The 19,278-nt window shown below is 39.7% G+C and overlaps 1 protein-coding gene across 1 annotated transcript; it reads right to left on the reverse strand.

Moving 5' to 3' along the window:
* Positions 1-688: 688 nt before the first annotated feature.
* LOC309891014 (matrilysin-like) lies at positions 689-4,656 on the reverse strand. Its single transcript, XM_082784487.1, has 6 exons — positions 4,527-4,656; positions 3,781-4,004; positions 3,526-3,674; positions 2,088-2,213; positions 1,378-1,539; positions 689-812 (listed from the first exon to the last, which is right to left on the reverse strand). The coding sequence occupies exons 1-6, from the start codon at positions 4,644-4,646 to the stop codon at positions 790-792; spliced, it is 804 nt and encodes a 267-aa protein (XP_082640613.1). The 5' UTR covers positions 4,647-4,656; the 3' UTR covers positions 689-789.
* Between the last annotated feature and the right edge of the window lie 14,622 nt (positions 4,657-19,278).

Genomic DNA, 19,278 nt, shown 5'->3' on the forward strand with positions numbered 1-19,278 from the left:
GAAAGGGGAATGGCTTTAAACTAAAAGAGGGTAGGTTTAGATTAGATATAAGAAAGATATTCTTTTCTATGAGGGTGGTGAGGCCCTGGAACAGGTTGCCTAGAGAAGCTGTGGATGCTCCATCCCTGGAGGTGTTCAAGACCAGTTTGTATGGGCTTTTGAGCATCCTGGTCTGGTGTCCCTGCCCATGGCAGGGTGTTGGAACTGGGTGATTTTTAAGGTCCCTTCGAACCCAAACCACTCTATGATTCTATGAAGTTATTATTCATCTGTCTTCCTCTGTGATGGTGGTGTGTGAGAAGAAATGCTTGGGGCTACTGTGAGAGTATGGAAACCCTGTGTGACCCATCTTAGTGAGTCCTGGTGGGGCCCAGAGGATGGCTGTTGCTGAAGGCAGTGCTATAGTGTGAAGGACTCCTGTGTGGGAACTGGAAATGAGTCAGGACCAGGGTTCGTAGCTCTAGCAGCTCTAGCATACAGGCTATTTTGGTAGCTGCACCTCTATTCAGAAGGATATTTGCCTGCCTGTCTGTCTATTGCACATGTAGGAGCTATTTAATACACCACTGAAATGCCAGAAGAAAGCAAAACATTAAACAAGAGTATACAAGGTGTTTTTTTTTTTTTTTTTTTAATTTTTTTTTTTTTAATTGTCAGGTGAAATTGTATAAAGTATAAACAAATCTATGAAAAGTTCAGGATAGAAGGTGGCATTCAGAAGTTTACCACTTTAATTGGCCAGAGCATTAAAATTATCTGAATCCTTTTTTTTTTTTTGAAACACTTTCTTCAAGAGTTTGCTGGCTTGCTCCCTGTGGGAAAGAAACACAAAATATAGAGACTATGTTAGAAACAGACAAGGCAAACATCTATGTTTTATTCCTAGTGTTCCTCTAGCATGCCCTGAGAAAAATGGTGCCTAAAAAAAAATAACTCTGGCAAAAGGGGTCAATTGACCCATGGAGTCAATTCTAGTTAAGCCCCACTATTACTTCTGGGTAGTTTCTGCCTTAACTAAACCTTTCCATTGACTTGGTAAGTGGGACAGTAGCTCTTGTTTTCCTAGGGAACAATGCATTACTTAGCCTGTGGCCCCACTTGCTGAAACAGCTCATTTACAAAGCAAGGTCCCTCAGATGTGTTTGGCTATGCACAGGTGGTGCACCACGCTGCTGCACTGCTGCTCTGTCAGCTCTTGGTTGCAATGGGGACATGTTACAGAGGACACATAGTGGATGGAGTGTACAGGAATGTGTTTTTCCCAGGTTACTCCCCTTCTTTCTTTTGGCAGTGTGAGGAAGCCCTTGCAATCAGGGAGAACAGTGGAACCTATATACCAGTAGGTGTTATCTTGAAAATCAAATATTATGAATTTACCGTATAACTTCTGAATTCCTTGCCTATCGTCCTTTGAAAGTGTGAAGGTTTCTGGGTTCACATATGAGTAGAGAGGGTACATCAGAGCTCCACGGACATTTGAATGGGCGAGTCCCAAAGAATGGCCAAATTCATGAGCAGCAACAAGGAACAAATTAACTTCTGCACCATAAAAGCATAGAAAAGTATGTCAAGTTAGGACATTTCTTTTCAGCATACAAAGAGTTAAGCAGTAAGAGAATTTATGTCTTTCCTTGGTTTGTCCTTGGAATGAAACCTTGGTGTGCTGATCACTTATTAATCATTTACTACTGAACTTTCTCATTTAACTCTTAACATTTTAATCAAAATATTGTTTATCCTGTGCATACACATATAGACACCCTGAGTCTCTTACCAGCTCTGATTTTAGTCAGCCATACTCCTACCAGCAAGTCATAGGGCCTTTTCATACTTTATATAGAAAACAGACTATCATGGTCCTTATTTAGCCTTTGAAAAGTTCTTTAAAATCTGTACAGAACAGGCATTATATAAGTGCTTATGACAAGGAAGCAAAAGCACATCGGTAGTTGAAAAGAAGAAAAGAAATGTTGGTATCAAAATGGTACTGAATCATGAAATGTTATGGAAAGCATTTCCTATGACTGTGTTCTTGTGACATATACAATATTTGCCCTTCCCCCTTCATACACAAATGTGGGTTTTACCTTGATTGTACCTTGACCATCTTTCATCATCATCAAAATGAGCATCTCCACCTATCCCTTCTCCAGGTGCAAAGGCATGAGCTAATGTGTTACCTCTTCCATCAAAAGGATATCCATCACCATGCTCTAAATTTGAAAAGAAAGAAATGTCACCAGATATCTCCAGCTCTAGTTCTTAAATTCAGCAGATTTTAGCATGTTGCTTGTTTCTCCTACTGTTTTTCATTACTATTCCTTGAAAAATAAAAATCCTATGATAACAACAAGGTTGTAAAAACAAGGAGCAAGGTTTTAGGAAACACTCTCCAAATTCATGACTTAAATTCAAGAATTAGACTTGATAATTGAAGTTTCTGAGACAGCTTCAGAGACAGCTGAGCCTTTGCCAGAAAAGTGTTTCTGAAGCAGCATTCAGGGATTATTTCAGAATAAAAACTTAATGCTTGACAACATTATAAGCACCTGAATGTTTTTATTGTTGGATGGTGCTATGCAACTTTAGTTCTAGACACTCACTTATACAGATTGTAGTTGAAGCCAATGATTTGGACTAGAATACCATGTAACTGAATATCTTAGTTCTTTTGTCCCTGGCCTTGTCGTAGGGTCTATTATCTACTGCTATCATCTGTGATTGATTGTGGGTTTGGGGGGACTTGAATGATGATTTGTGTCCTTTCCCCCAGAACACAGGATGGACCTTGATGCAGACCTAATACAGGCAAAGGAGACCCTAGTCCTAGTTCATGACAAGTGATTAATATCCATTTCTATCTTAGTTTGGCTGAGCTGAGTCATTTTGGGTTCCAGGTACAAGTAAAAGGTATGCCTACATTCATGTGTTATTATGGATCATGAGCTTCTGCAGTGACCCTGCCAGTCATCCCCTTTTACAATGCCCTAGCTTGCCCCTTTTTGCAGTCTTGGAGTGCAATAGCGGGGTTCCTTTTAGAATAAAATCAACCAGAAGATACTCTTTGGGGCCAAACCTAATGTACCCCAGCTTCCAAAGGTTTGGTCAGTCCAGAGAACCAGACTAGAGCTATTCCAAAGTAAAGCTGCCTGATCCTGCCTGACTCCAGCCTGTGGATGCTGATTCTTCAGCATCATCTGTTTTGCTCTGCAGACCTCTTCCCATTAGTTTGTACTCTTGTCAATGCAGACATACCCCCGAACATCTCAGTTTAGGTGTCTCAGACTGCAGCTGAATTCTGCCTCCATTTCACAGCTGTAACCCCTACGGGATTTTCTAATGTTTGCATGGGAGTAAAATTGATTTATGATATATAAAACTGATGGCATTATAAAAAGATGGTAAACTCTACAGAAATTAATAATAAATTTAAATGTATTGTTCTTTCTTAAACCTTTGGCTATAAAAATAGATTCTGCAAGTCAAAGCTATGGAGCACTGCATTTAAAAATGATGTAGTCTCACCACGACGTGCAAATCTGATCACGATGTCTGCATACCCCCAGGGAACTTTTTTGAACTTCAGTGGAGTCACATCACTCCATACCATAAAAGCCCTTCTAATTGCATCATCCACATGTTGTTGGGGTAGATCAGGTGTATAATTAACAATCCTGGCAGAAAAAGGAAACAGGAGAACAGCATTTAGTCTGTGAAGGAAGCCTGCATAGTTAAACACAAAATAACCCCTTTTGCCATAAAACCTGAAACATCACTAACTTGTATGTCAAAAGTTTCTTATTCCATCTTGGATTTCCAGGAAATGTTCTGTAATCTGCAATATCAGGGATTCCACATCTGGGTTGTTGAATTATTTTTTTTGTTTCTGCATTTAATTTTCCAGTTACAGTCAGGTGGAAAAACTTCTGCATTTCTTTAATCCTCTCCTCTAAGCTGAGTTTAGGGGCTCTATCAAGAATTGGAAAGAACTTATTGAGATATGCCTGGAAAAGGAAAAGGAAAATAAACATTAATATTTATATCTGTGATTTTTCAGTAACTGCATTTTACATTTGATTGAATTGTTTCATTGTCTTGCAGTCATAGCTAGTTTTAGTATTTTTTTCTTCCCATTTCAGTTTAACAAATGATGTTTTCTTTGTAGCATAGACTAACATACAAGAAAATAATTGTAATAGCAGCACAACACAGTAAGCAAGCAATTCTTTTAAATAAATGCAATTTATTCAACATTCAAATCAATCAGCCTCCAAAATAATATATAAAATATCATTGAGATATTTTTAAATGATGTGTTCCCCTTCATTTGACAGTTGGAACTTGGTCTCTTTTGCAAGTTAGACTTAGGGTATCTAAGTCAATCAGCAAATTTAAATAGTTTTATGTCACCTCTGCAAAAAACGTTGCAATGTAAGATAAGATAAACAGACAGGAAAGGAATGTAGAAATTAAATTAAAAATCAGGTTATTCATAATGCAGTTACATTGTCCCCCTAGTAACATACCTTTATAGTCTCTAAATCAGCATTGTTCCATAGTTCTGTGTTAAGTTGTATTGGAAAAGCAAAACTCTGAGGTAGGAGAATGGCAGCACAAAGAAGGAGGTATTGCATAGTCCCCAGCATTGGCAAGGAGCCTTGCTACAGCAGAAAGTGTTTGACCTTCTGTCTCCCAAGACCACAGCTAAAATGCTTATATAGATCCTGTTAGCTCCATGCAGCAATCATGTACGTGACTCAGTTTTTGGTGGTGTTAATGTAATGGCATCACTATTCTAAGAAGTAAAGGAAGGCACGTTAAACAAATCTTCCCTTAGACTTCCCTGTTGATGTCATGTCACAACCAGCAGCCAACTTTGGCTCTCCCTTTTCATATTATTCCAGTAGTGAAATCACAGGGTCACAGGGAAGTTCACCCTCTGTAACTTCATCAATACAGTTACTGTGTAATCACTTCTTACCGTGCCTCTCTCAAAGTTCCTTATACACAAAGACATTTTGCAACATTTTGGTCAGACAACCTGGCTGTGTTAGTTGATGCTGGAGCAGAGATGAGATGGATGGGAGTGCTATCTCACTTTACAAGAACATGTGAAAGCCCACAGGAAAAAGAAAAGAGCTTACCCTAAGACATATATAGCCATCTTCTACCTCCAGCTGTACCAGTGCAATGTGTTGAAGGTTCATGGAGCACTGGTAGAGAAAACCAGAGGTGGGGAGGGCAGCTACAACCTCCCTGGTCCCCTGAGACCAACACTGGTCTCAGCTGCTTTCCACCAAAACCCACTGGAAGTGGCAGGTTTTGAGGGCTGGAAACACCAGTCCACAAGCAGGCTTGTGATTTTTTAATCAGGCTGTGTATTTTTGTGGCAGTGTTATCCTTAACCCAAGTGGAAAGGCACATCAATGGGAAAAGATTGTTACTGTTTCTTACAATAGGACAGCTAAAAGGGGAGTAGGTGAACATACATGTACATGGAAGAGTTTGTGAGCTACTGGCTTAAGTCCAATGCACTCCTGACTGATAATAAAGACTTCTGATTTCAGAGAGAAATGATCTATGCCAAAACACTATTGAATTATGCAGGAGAGAACTGCATTACACAGTAAGGTCTGAAATAGTTGTTAAAAGAATGGGGCTTCTACTTGATATTGGACCAGGGTCTGGGTGGCAGGTGAGATGAGGATGTGTTTAAGCTCCATGAGTCTTGTGATTAATTCCTCACATACATGAGTGGAATTTGAAGGCCTCAAAAGGCATTCCAAATGACAGACTACTAAACATCTCCTTTGTATCTTTAACTGGGCCATGGGCAAAGCTGAAAAGGAGAGTGTAAGTGCAAGAGTTTGTTGAGAAATTATAGACTTTATGCTCCATTTTATCTTCTAATGGATATCTGTCAACTCACCCCACTCTTTTTTTTCAAGAGAGTTTTTAAGTGAATGTGGGGCTTGAATTGAAACAAAAATAATTTATTGAGAGTAAACTCATTTTATTTGGGCTCAAAACCATTGGGAATCAATCTATTTTTGGGATGAAGATCAATATTAAAAAGAATAGAATGCTAATTTAAAGACTTTTCTGTGTGAATTTTGCACACTTTATGTTTTTGCCTTGGTTTTGAATGACGCAAACTGTTGTGGGTCAGGTAAAGCTAATTTACTGGCCAAATGTCATAATCACATCTTTTGCATTCAGCAGAGAACCTGTGCCTATGCCAGAGAATAGAGGAGTTTTAAGTAAGTCAGAAGAAACACTGTTAGAGACATTTAATAATTAATAGGAATAACTGTAGCCACAAATTGAAAATAAAAGTGTGTGTATATATATTTGATGTAAAGATCTATTAAGGAGGTTCACAAGATTGCCACAGAAATTTTTACACTGTGACATTTTGTGAGGTGAGTAACCCCGCTGTGAACAAGGATATTTCATGAAATGATGTCCTATGAGGAACCCATTGATGGGCACCAGTCTCTGTGGTCTGGGGAAAAAATAAATAAATATAGAAATCAAGACCTGAGCCTCCTTTGGACATGAGCACTTTTGTGCCCTGCTGTGGGATGAAAAAGTGAAGTAGAACTGAATGATTCAGTGGTGAATGATCATTGTTTCCTGGTCATTTGACTTGGACAGAAGGCTCAGCTGGACTCTGGCCAACCTGAATGTGGCCAACAGTGGAGTTAGTGCAGGTCAAGAGTTGCTAAATTGTCTTTGTGAATGCATTGGATCTGGCTGGGGTGGAGCTAGCTTTCTTTATAGCAGCCTGCATGGTACAGTGTTTGGATTTGTGGCTATAAGTGTTGATAACACATCAGGCTTTTGAGTATTGGTGAACAGTGCTTGCACAGGGTCAAGGTTTTCATTGAATAGACTGGGGGTGGACAAAAAGCTGGTAGAGGATGTAGCCAGGACAGCTGACCTGAATTTGTCAAAAGGATGTTCTCTATGATAGAGTGCCATGCTCAGAAATAAAACTGGGCTGCTGGGAGAAGAAGGTGGAAATGGAAGTTGTATTTTGAGGTAGTCATTTTATGGAGACTGGCCGGATATCAATCTGCTTGTGAGAAGTAGTGAGTGATTGCCTTTGCATCATATTTTCTTTTTTCTTCTGATTTCTTCACTTTATCTCCATCCATGATTTTTTTTTTTTTTTTTTTTTTTTGCATTTACCTTCCTAACCTCTCACCCTTCCCATTGTGGGTGGGGAGTGAGCAAGCGGCTGTGTGGTGATTACCTGCTGCCTGTGGTCAACCCACCATAGTAAATACCATGGAAAACAAATGGTCAAAAATTCCTGGGAAATGTTTTGTTTGGGTCACTTGTGAATTATGCAATATTGTATTTAAGCTCCAACCAAACCGGATAGACCTGGGCTCTTAAGGTCTCTAGGACAATCAATACCTTTTGTTCCGGTTATTTAATTTGACTTAAAAAATAATAATAATAAAAAAAATCAGACTTGGCATATCTTTGACTTGGCTAATTTATTTATTTATTTATTTATTTATTTATTTTTCTTCAGTTTCTCAGTTTCTCAGGACTAAGCCCAGTGAGGCCCAATCTGCATGTAGAACCTTGCCATTATTTTTCCACAAACCATCTTTCATTCTCCTCATCTCATCTTTGCATGGCACACTCCTTTTAGATGCAAAATTGCCTCTGAGCAACACAAATCTGGAGCTCACTCATGGTTATTATTAGCCATTTTTCTTGGCTAAGTCTACGCTGCAGAGGGTGTCTCATCTCCATGGCTTCTGCACTCCATTTCCATGTATTTCACCCCTGAGGGGCATCTCTTCAATGGAGTCCCCTGAGACAGGGAAACCAGGGCTACATATCCCTTTTCTGTGAAAGTAAAGCACTCCAGTCACTGCTGAGGCCTCTCAGCAGCATGCCAGCCCATTTCTGGAGAGAGGAAACCCGGTTCTTCCATTCTGTTTGTCTGACTCAACATGCATTGAGCTATTTCCCAGCAGGATATACCTGATGCCCTGCTGCTTTAGGGGAAGAAAGGTCTGAGGAAGGGATTAGAGGTTTGTGTGCAGCACAAACAGTGTGATAAGAACTAACAGACTTAGGTTACTAGTAATTAAGCAATCAGGCTTAACATATCTCGACTTGTTGATTTACCATCATATGGCTGTTTAGAATTAACTTTGCAATTAATGACTTTGTATTTAGAATATTTTGACTGGGTCATCATGTGGGAAAATGATGCAAATGTAGAGAAAAGATTTTACAATAATCACCTTGAGCAATAAACCACAAGGGAGATAGCTTTCCTGTGAATGTTACATTCACTTGTGAGGTTTGACATCTTACCTTGTTGTATTTGTCTGCTTCTCTGGTCAATGCCATGGATAAAGAATATCTTTCGTATGGGTAAAAGAGATATATGGATCTCTTAAAAAAATCCATATAATAATATTCATCATTCACTTTAAATTTAAGTCATAAGATAAAACCTTTGGGTGCATGTAGTCTTTCCTTCCTCCAGAAGCCTTCATACAGGACAGAGAGAAGGGAAGAGGGCAGGTGGTCAGTCAGCTGCATCCTGCTGCAGTATGCAAATCTTGCTGGCACAGGAGCAGGGGCACCTGCTAGAATCACCTTTCATTTGTGAATTACCTTTTTGTAGCTCTTCCCACCCATTTGTAAGTCTGGCTTAACACTGTCTTTAAAGGACTGGGTCAAGATGCAATTTAAAGCCTTGCAATTTAAAGTCTTGTCTTAACAAAACTGTATCCCTTCATGCAGGAAACCTTTAATTTCATACTTGGCTCAAGGTAACCTCAGGTTTCTGGTAATGCGGCAGCAAATCTCTGTGATAAGTGGCAGAGTCTCATTCAAAACAAACTGAGACTGGTCATGTAGTGGTGCTGCAAGGACAGGCAGACCCTTATTACTCTCTCGCTGCTGTAGCAGCATGGAAAGGCTGGTTGCATGGAAATGCTGCACTGAGTTTGTCAACACTAAAAGTTACCCAAAATAAGGAGCAATCTGAGGCAGTCCTGACTCACCCTGAGGATCTGCACATGTCCATACCTGCAGGGACAGCACAATGAGTTTGGGTTTCGGTGATGACAGAGACTGGGTTTTGAAAGGCATAGTAGGCACAGAAAGACAAGCTCTTGTATCTTGACCTGTGCTGAGCATGGATGATTTCTATAGGTCTCTGGAATATAAGTAAAACCCCAAACTCTGCATTTAACATAATTTGCAAAATCCTGTTTCTAGCATGAAGATAAACCACCCCTCAGAGAGGCTACAGACTTCATTGAGATAAAATGAAGCAGTAAAGCAATTCCAGAAGAATTACAGACATACCACTGGGGTTTTATGCTCTAGAATAAAATGTGTGAGACTGTGTACATCATCTAAATTGAGAGGGATAGAACTGAGAAAAAAAAGGATGGTGAAAAAATAAAACCCAACCATATGTGAATGCGTTGGTATTTTTTTTTTATAACTTTTTTTTTTTTTTTATTCACTAGAATTTGTCTGATATGACCATGTTATTGTCTTTGTTCAAATGATGACAAATTCATGACACTAATTTATGTCTGGAAAGCTGACAGCCTGCTGGTCAGGCAGCTCCTGGGTTTGGGCTGGGTCCTTCTATTCTCCTGTCTGATTTCCAATAATTGAGTGTAAGGACAATAATGTCAGCTTCTTAATAAACTTCATTATACTACTAAGATTTTCTTTCACCAAAATTGTCCTCCCTGAAGCAGCGTTGCAGCATTTGTTTCACACAAAGCAAGTTATACTGAGCTTTCTAGAATGGTGCATTTTGACCTTGGCATCATTAAAAAGCAACACAAGCATTAAAAGGCTGCACAACCAAATAAGGGCTGTTTGCACTCGAGTGGAGAAGAATGAGTCACAAAGCAGTCTTGCTAACTTTAGCACAGTTATTCATGTAGCTGCTTACCAGCCTTAGCGGTTGCTTAACCAGGCTGCACGTGACTAACCAAATCAGAAACACATGGAAAAGAGAGAGAAGACATTTTAGAAAGTCAGTGATGTCTGTTCAACCACATACCAACAAGAAGTGCTGAGTTGGCTTATTATTATAATAAAAATATATTTTTTTTCTGATTCCTCTTAAGCATAGTCACATTCCTTAGGGGGACTATATTCTTCCGCTGGGTTTTACACATACTGTCTGTTTTGCAGCAGCATCAAAGTCCCACACCTGTGAGGAGAGAGTAACCCTGAGGCTGGAATTCAAGCTGATGTTTGTTTATGTCTGAATCCTTTAAGACTCTTTGGACTTAGCCATGGGAGTCCACATGGGTGTGCAGAAGCTCCAACAGGCATGGCAGAAAGCCAGCATGAATGAACAGGCAACTCCTGAGAGAGCTCAAATGCAAAAAAAGGAGACTCACAGAAGATAAGCATGGGGATGGGCTACCTGGGAGAGGTATAAACATTTTGTCTGGGCATGCAGGGGTGGATTTAGAAAAAATAGAACTCAGCTGGAATTTAAAATTGTGGTAGATGTGAAGGGCAACAAATACACTGGCAGCAAAGGGAAGACTAATGAATCTGTGGTTGCACAACTCGGTGGCTCAGGGAAACTAATGACTAAGGACATGAAAAAGGTTGAAGTACTTAAGGCTGTCTTTTCATCTGTTTTCAGTGTACAGCCTGGTGCTTCACAGGCCCTGGAGGCTGTTGGCAGTGTGGCAATGGGGACAGAGTATCACCTTTGCTATAGGCAGTCAGGGACTACTTAAGCAAACTGGGCATACACAAGTCCATGGGCCCAAATGGGGTTCACCTGCAGGAGCTAAAGGAAATAGCTCTTTTTTTGGTCTAGAGGACCTCTGGTCATCCTTTCCAAATTAATTTCTTTTTTGTGATTTTAATAATTTATCTCAGTGAAATCTGTAATGTGGAATATTTCTCTGTTGGAAAGCTGAGTTGATAAACTGGTATGGTAAGCTTCTCCAGTAGAAAAGTATACCACAAGGATAAACATCAAAAGATATCACTGCTGCTCTCAGAGACTGCTTCATGTGCGGAAGCTTCTTAGATTTTTTTTTTTTTTAATTGAACCAAAAGTAGTTTACCTGAATAGATAGAGATGTCCAGATTAAATTTTTGGTGTAAAAAAGGCTTGTCAAACTTGTGGTCACTTTTTTGGTTTACATTAAAGTACTTTGAAGGTGACGAAATTATCCATTTTGAGACTTTTTGAGTAAAAAAAATTCTTTTTTTATTTTTTCAGTTTAAACAAATATTCACTTCAAAGTTTGATTGCTCATGACAAAAAGAAATACAGAACGTAAAAGCCAAAGTAAGCTATTTTAGTTAACCACATTTAAAATATTTTTAAAATTCGAGTTCTCATGATAATATAAGATTTTGACTTTAACAATTAAACTTTTAAGAGACAACCATTTTTGAATAAAATTGAGAGAATTTAGGTAGAAGCTAACATATTGGATTTATGTGGCGAAGTTTTGGTGTCAGGGCATCAGTGGGGTTGGCTTCTGTGAACAGAGCCCAGCAGCTGCCCCATGTCAGATCAGAGCCAGCTCTGGACAGCTCCAAAAGGGACCTGCTGCTGGCCAGAGCCGAGCCATGAGTGATGCTGTTTGGGCCTCTGGGAGAGCAATTGAAGAGAGGGGAAATCTGCTGTGCTACAGCAGCCGGGGGAGATGGGAGAGAGCTGAGAGAGCAGTATTCCTGCAACCCCCAAAGTGAATGCAGCAGGAGGGCAGGAGGTGCTTCAGGCATGCAGCACAAGTTCCCCTGCAGCCCATGAAGAGGCCCCTGGTGGAGCAGGCTGTCCCCCTACAGCCTGTGGAAGACCATGCCAGAGCAGATCTCCACAATACAGCCCATGGAGGACACCATGCCACAGCAGGTGGATGTGTCCTGAAGGAAGTTGCCACGTGCAGAGAGGAGACCATGCTGGAGCAGGAGGCCTGGCAGGGCCTGTGGAGAACCCATAATTGGAATAGTTTGTGAAGAAATGTAGCAGGTGGGAAGCACCCATGTGGGAGCAGTTGGTGAAAGACTGTATCCTGTATGAGGGGGCAGGAGAACAGTGTGAGGAGGAAGGAACAGACAAAATTGTTATGAACTGACCACATCCCCTTGCACCCGTTGGGTGGGGGAGAAGAGATAGAAGAGTCAGGAGTGAAAGAGTTTAATAGAGCCTGGGAAGAAGAGGTGGGTGGGGAGAAGGTGGTTTTGGTGTTGTCTTTGTTTCTCGCCTTCCTACTCTATTTTTTATTAGCAATAAATAAAATTAATCTTCCCCAAGTTGAGTCTGTGATGGTAATTGATAAGTAATCTCTCTGTCTTTGTCTTGACCCACAACATTTTTCATCATATTTTCTCCCCTGTCCTCTTGAGGACAAGGAGTGCGAGACCAGCTGGGTTGGCTTCTGGTAGCCAGCTAAGGACAAGGCACCAACTAGAGAACTTTCAGGCTGAAAGAAGGGGGAATTCCACACCACAATTCAGTCACTACCAAAAGTCTGCCTGCCTACACTCTTTCCAGGCACTGAAATCTATGTCTATATTAAGGAATAAAGTAGATGTGGAAGGTGAAATAATGGGTGCTGAGGCTTGGGCATTCATTTGGGAAGGGGATACTCCAGACCAATTAAGGTTTGGTCCAGTGGACTGAGCATCTGCCAGCAAGTTAATGTACTTTTTGGCTCAGTACCATCCCAAAGGGACCAAATTTGCTCACATCCGTCTGCTCCCAGTGTGAACACAAGTGTAAAGAATGGAGATGATCAGGGAACTGGTTTCAAAGCACAGGCCTTGTCTGGAGTGAAACACTACCAGGGTGAAGCACACCCATCATTCCTGGCCCTTCAAAATCAAGTTAACGTCACTACATTTTCTCCAGAAACAATTGCAATTGCCAGGTGATTATCACTGGACACAGGTCAGGAACAAAAGGCTGCTGTGTATTTTAATCCTTTATGTTTCTTTACTTTAATGTGTAACAAAGGAAGATTACACATTAAAGGAAGACTCTCCTTAGTCTTGGTTCTGTGTCCCAGAACTTTATTGTAGCCTCATAGTTTGCATTTTTACATAATACAAATTTACATTTTTATGGAAGGCGGAAACTAGTTTAGTTAACCTGCCTGGTGAATAGAAAATAATGAAGTATTTTGCTACAAATCAACAGCTACAGTTATAATTAATTTATTAAAAGCTACAGTTAGAATTAGTTTATCACAGTGAGAAGTCTGAACATGACCTGCCCCAGCCTGACTTTACTCTGGGTTGCTCTGGAGGTAGTTGTCATTTACTGCTCTAAATAGGGCACAAGGAATTTGACTCCACCACACTAACAGATCAGTGACCATACCATGACAAGAAGACCAAAAAAGCAGTCCACTATACAATTCCCACACAGATGTTTTTTCTGTCATTTGCAATTAGTTTAAATTAATCATAGGTGTACAGTGAAGTCACAGGTGTTGTGCCAGAAAGGTGTCCTCTATTGAGCTCACAACAGAAGGACGTTAGCCTGTGCGTGCTGCTGTAGGTATTATACTGAGAATTGCGATGGCTCCCAAAACTCTGAGAAAAAAAAAGTACTCACTTCAATGATGTGAATGTTCCTGCTAAGAAAGGACTTTTTTTCTTGTGGTTAATATGGACAATAGTGCCAGGTCTTAAATGAATGGATACATCTTGCACTTACTGACACCAGTGTTTTTGGAGTTATTAGTCTTCATTACACAACATCACTCATTGCCTTATTATTGCAGTTCCTTGAGAAAAAAATGAAATCTTCATATTGTTCAGCTTTCATTCAGGACGTGTGACTGCAACCACTGAGGTCACTTAAATCAATTACAAGTGAGTAGTGTTAAATTCTGTGAAACTCTGTCCCTGTTTGCCATACCTGTTCCGAGGTTTCAGAAAAGCCCAGCCTATGTCTGCGAGAATGAAAGCTGCAGCAGATCATAAGACAGCTGTCTACATCACTGCCGCTACCGTCTTTTGAACAATACCAAAGAAAATAAAATTCAGCTTTCATTTTACTATTATTACTGTGGGATGGGAGAAGATTCAGACTAGAGTTAGTAGTTATTTGCCAGATTAATCTCTCTGGCAGCTAAACCTGCTCTTGAATGTATGACCAAGATCAGAAAAAGTTTTTGGATTCATAGAACTGGGATCTGAGAGACCTGCTTTCTTAAATCTACATATCTGCTCTAGTTTGACAAGGAGCAAAACTTGTGGTAAGTCAGAACCATGTTTATGCCTTTTGCCAGAATTCTGAGTTTTCTTGGAAATATACAACATTCTAAATACTTAGTACAACCTGTTCTCAAGTTATGCTTACCTTGCTAACAGAACATAGACCATAACGTCATTACTGTGCTCTAGAGTGAATGAGAATAGACAAGCAATGCACACAGCTTAGCTGGGCTAGATTTGTTAAATCTGCAGACTGTGATGTACTTACAGATTGTGTGTTGTAAGACTAGACCTTTAATTAGACTATACAGCTTCTAGCTTCTTGTCCTTACACATGGATTTCTTTCATGTAACATAAAAGAAAAAAAATAAGTTAACTTTTAATGCTTATAGAGTACAACCCCATGGGACTCAGAAAAAGATAACTTTAAATAATAGATATCTGGTATAAAATCACTGTAACAGAAAATGAGACATATGAAGCAATTACTATTCTGACAGAAGTGCCATGCAGTAATTTTATAACAAGTGGAAAAGAAAGTGTAGTAGAAAGTAGGAAAGAAAGCAAACATGGACTTAGAACACACATGCTTTTTACCCAGCCTCTAGCTTTACCAAAGATACTGTCACATTTTTCCCTTTCCCATGACCCCAGTCCTTTTTCCAAAAGAGAGGCACATTGGCTTGTGGCACTTTTCTCAAGCCTTCCTTGAGAAGAATAAGTAACACCAGGCAGAGAACCAAGCAGACTTCCTTATTATTAGCTGGTACTGCTGCACCACTCTGAGCCATAACACAGACCAATTAACTCAAGATTGCATCAGATCTAGACAACACACTAAAATATGGCTTAGAACTTCAGCCTTGTGTCCTGGTTTTGTTTGGGATAGAGTTATTTTTCTTCCTAGTAGCTGGTATGGTGCTGTGGTTTGGATTCAGGAATAATGCTGATAACAAAGGGATGTTTTAGTTGCTGCAGAGCAATGCTCACAGAGCCAAGGACTGTTCAGCTCCTGGTCCTGCCCTGCCAGCGAGGTACCTGGGGGTGCACAAGGAGCTGGGAGGAGACACAGCCAGGAGGTGGCCCAGACTGACCAAAAGGATGTCCCATACATGGCATTGTGCTCAGCAACAAAAGCTGGGTAATTTGGCTGGGGAGGGCTGCCATTGCTCAGGGACTGGCTTGGTGGGTGGTGAGTAATTGCATTGTACAACACTTGCTTTGTTTATTTTTATTTTTATTATTATTATTATTATTATTATTACTATTATTACTATTATTATTCTGTACCATCCCCCTGTATCCAGTCCAGTCCTGGGGCCCTGTGTAAAAGAGGGACATAGACATACTGTAAAGGGCCACCAAGCTGATGAAGGGACTGGAGCATCTCTCCTGTGACGAAAGGCTGAGAGCTGGGACTGCTCAGCCTGGAGAAGAGGAGGCTTCGGGAGATCTCGTCAATGTCTATAAATACCTGAAGGGAGGGTGGAAAGGAGATGGAGCCAGGCTCTTGTCAGTGGTGCCCAGTGCTAGGACAGGAGGCAATGGGCACAGCCGGGCACACAGGATGCTCCCTCTGAGCACCAGACGGCAACTCTGTGCTGTGCAGGTGATGGAGCCCTGGCACAGGCTGCCCAGAAAGCTTATGTATTCTCCTCTTTGAAGATCCTCAAAAGCATCCTGGACATGGGCAAGCTGGTGCAGGTGTCCCTTTTTGAGCAAATGACCTTCAGAGGTCTGTGATTCTGTAACTTAGAGATTAGATTCTGTGATTCTGAGATAGCTAAAGTTGCACAGATGAAGGTGTACTGAATTGTCTTTAAAGGGCAACCACAGAAATAGAAGCCATACTGTATATTAACCTAATTCAGTGTTTATGAGGTGCTTGAAATATCAAGTATTATTAAATCCAAAATTATAGCAATAAATTAACCTGTGACTGCTGTAGAGAGAGGAAAATGACGGACAAATCCTACAGCAAATCTGTCCTTAAAAAGAGTTGCTGGAGTCATGTGAGGTGTGTGGAAGTTTGGTATGGTTGACCAAATCATTTGAACATTGTAGAATGAGGGAAGAGGTCACAAAACAATAATATGCATTTTTTTTAGATCTCAAGAAATCTAATTTTAGTAAGTTGAGTAATAAAACATGAAATGTGGCAACACTGCTTTGAGACAAAGACTGGCAAAGCAACTTGCAACATTCACTTCCCTCATGGGATCACATTGTCCTTTACAGGCTCAGCCCCGGTGCATGCCGTGGTTGCTGATCTTCCAGAGCAGAGATAGAGTCCTTGGAGAAGTCAGTGTAGTACCAGTCATCCTCTTCCTCAGTGCTTTGGCTTAACTTGGTATTATGGTTTCAACAGCTGCTCTTATCCAATGCTGAAGGCCTGTTGTGAGAGTTATAGAAAATGCTTTAAATGACCAGGTATGATTAATATTAGACCTAACTAAGCTACCACATTTTAACAAAGACCTAGCCAAGTTCTGTCTGGCCATGTTATTAAAAATTGGGATGATTTGTACTAGTATCTCATTCAAAGTGCTTAGTTTTATTTTCTTAGAAACACATGTGAATTCTTCTTATTCCTCTACATAGAGCTGGAAACAGGGTTTCCATTTCATCATCCTGCACAGAGTAACTCAAGGGAAGCTGAACAGCATGGAGGGCAGTGGTTGTTTTTCTGAGGTTTGGTTAATAAACTATTGCTTAATATATCTCTATTTGGAATAAATACATGGACATATCAGTTCTTAGTAGGCTTCACAGACAAAAGAATATATAATATATATTTTTAAAATAGTGTTTTTAAACAGTGGAGTTGGGAAACAAAACCAGCTATCAATTTTTAACTAAGCATGTGAAGTACAGGTGTTGTGCAATGAAAACTTCTGGAATTTACAGGTGCACATTAAAGCAGACTGAGATATGCATTTAAGTTTGATCTTCAAGACATGAATAAAAAAGGATGCAGTTTATAAAGGAGTTTAAATGCTGTGTCTGTGGTTGAATATTTCTCATTACCATGCAGAATGAGGAATTGCTTAACAGTTGATCACAAGTTTAAAAATGTTTTCATCTTTTGAAGAAGACAAACATCATCCAGGAAGTTAAACAAATGAAATCATCATTCTGCTCCATAAGGTTCTGATAAGTCTCCGAAGAAAGGTTCAAGTACAGTTTTGTACACCATGCATCTAGAAAGGCGGAGACCAGCTGAAGAGAGCACAGAGGTGAGCCACAGGAATGCTATTTAAAACATATCCTACATGGAAATGTGTAAGGCAGTGGGATCGCTAAGTCTAGAGGTGAGGATTGAAGAAAGATGTGACACCACTCCACAAATACATGGGTTGTACTGGCAAAGGGGAAAGAAGGAGGGAAGTTTTCTTGCTTTCTGCTGTGAAAAGTTAGGATAAGTGCTCTAATGCCAGGGTAGTTGAGTGGTGCAGCAGAGTACATGGTGAGACTTTAAATCTCCATTCCTGGAAACATTTAAGAAAAACAGGTTAAAAGACATTAGTCACTTACCTACTACTCTCCTTGGAGTTTTGGAACCAAGTGCACATTGGGTTTTAGGAATATGGAATGACAACCAGAATTCTGAGTCTCTGAGCTTTAGATTTGTGGTACAAAATGAAATGAAACATTTTACAGGTACCAACTCATTTGAACAATTATACATTCCCTGCATTATATTCTTGCAATGCTGTAGATGCTAGTATACTGAAATATAAGTATACTTACATGAATACACACATGCTCAAAGCTGCATGCATGCAAAGGAGTGCTCAGCACTGACAATGCCTTTTTGATGCCTCTGAACATCAACATCCAAACAGGACTTTTTCCTACTTATAGTTGCTTGCATGTTCTTCAGAGTCAGTAAACGGGTAAGTGAAATATAGGAAAAAAACCTTAATCTAGCGTTACTTGCTTACAGTTCCTATAAATAATGTGTAAAACAATAAACTTTGCTGAAGTTAAGAAAATAATGGGTGTGCTATACCATGGCAAGTATTGATTATCTTGACCACAGACCAAAGTGAAGGCAATATAAAAGGCTGAGGAGCATCTGTTTTGATCCTCTGTGCTCTGTAAAAATGGCTGTAGTATGCCAGTGGTCTCAGCAAGCTCTGCTTGTCATTTTATGACCCTAGAACTGCTGTAAAATAACCATGAAAGTAATTTAAAGGTTGTATTGATAGCTGTCTGTTGGAATCACTTGGTATATTCAGCAAAGTCAAGAGTACATGTGAAAAAAACACTACATTTAAAACTTTTTTGTGGCTTAACAAAGGAAAGTTACATTTACCACACATCTCCTATTTCAAATGCTGCATTTTCAGCAGTTTTAATCAATGGGAAAAGTTTTCAGGTTTTGTTACACTCCAGTACTTTTGTGAAGTTCATCAAAGAAATAAAAATGTGTATATCTTTTTTTTTTTTAAATATATATATAAATGAACTTTATCAGAATCTCATGAAAACAACTGACAGCATAGAGAAGGTATGGGTGGGAATAAATCATCTGGCTTTTGTTCCTATTGGATGCTTATGGTAATGTAAATATCATCAATATGTGTAAGTATGAATTTACTCACAGAAATATATACCCTTTCTCTGTTTTAGTCACCTCTGCGTTTTATGCAAAATTATAGTGTTCAACACAGAAAGATACACAAGAATAGTGACGGATAGAGTTTTGCTGCAGACTGAGAATGACCTGTGGAGAATTTATCTATTTAGGTCTGCAATTTAGTAACTGGTGAATGCTTCAAACATTTAGGTGGCAATCTAGGGCATAGAAAATGGTTTTGGATAACTAAGTGTTGCATACTGTGAAAATAAACTTTTACATATCTTGAGAAAAAGATCATTTCCAAAAATAGTCAAATGTTATGAAGTAGCTTTGTTTCTCAGTTTTCTTCTCTGGAGAAACTGGAAAATTTTAAAAACAAAGAATTTAAACTAAAGTATAACCTGCTAGTGTTTTGTGGTTGTTTTTTTTTTTTTTTTTTTTTTTTTTTTTTTTTTTTTCACAATCAGGGACATAAGTT

Source organism: Aythya marila, assembly GCF_965140915.1.
Source record: "Aythya marila genome assembly, chromosome: 1".
NCBI lineage: Eukaryota > Metazoa > Chordata > Aves > Anseriformes > Anatidae > Aythya > Aythya marila.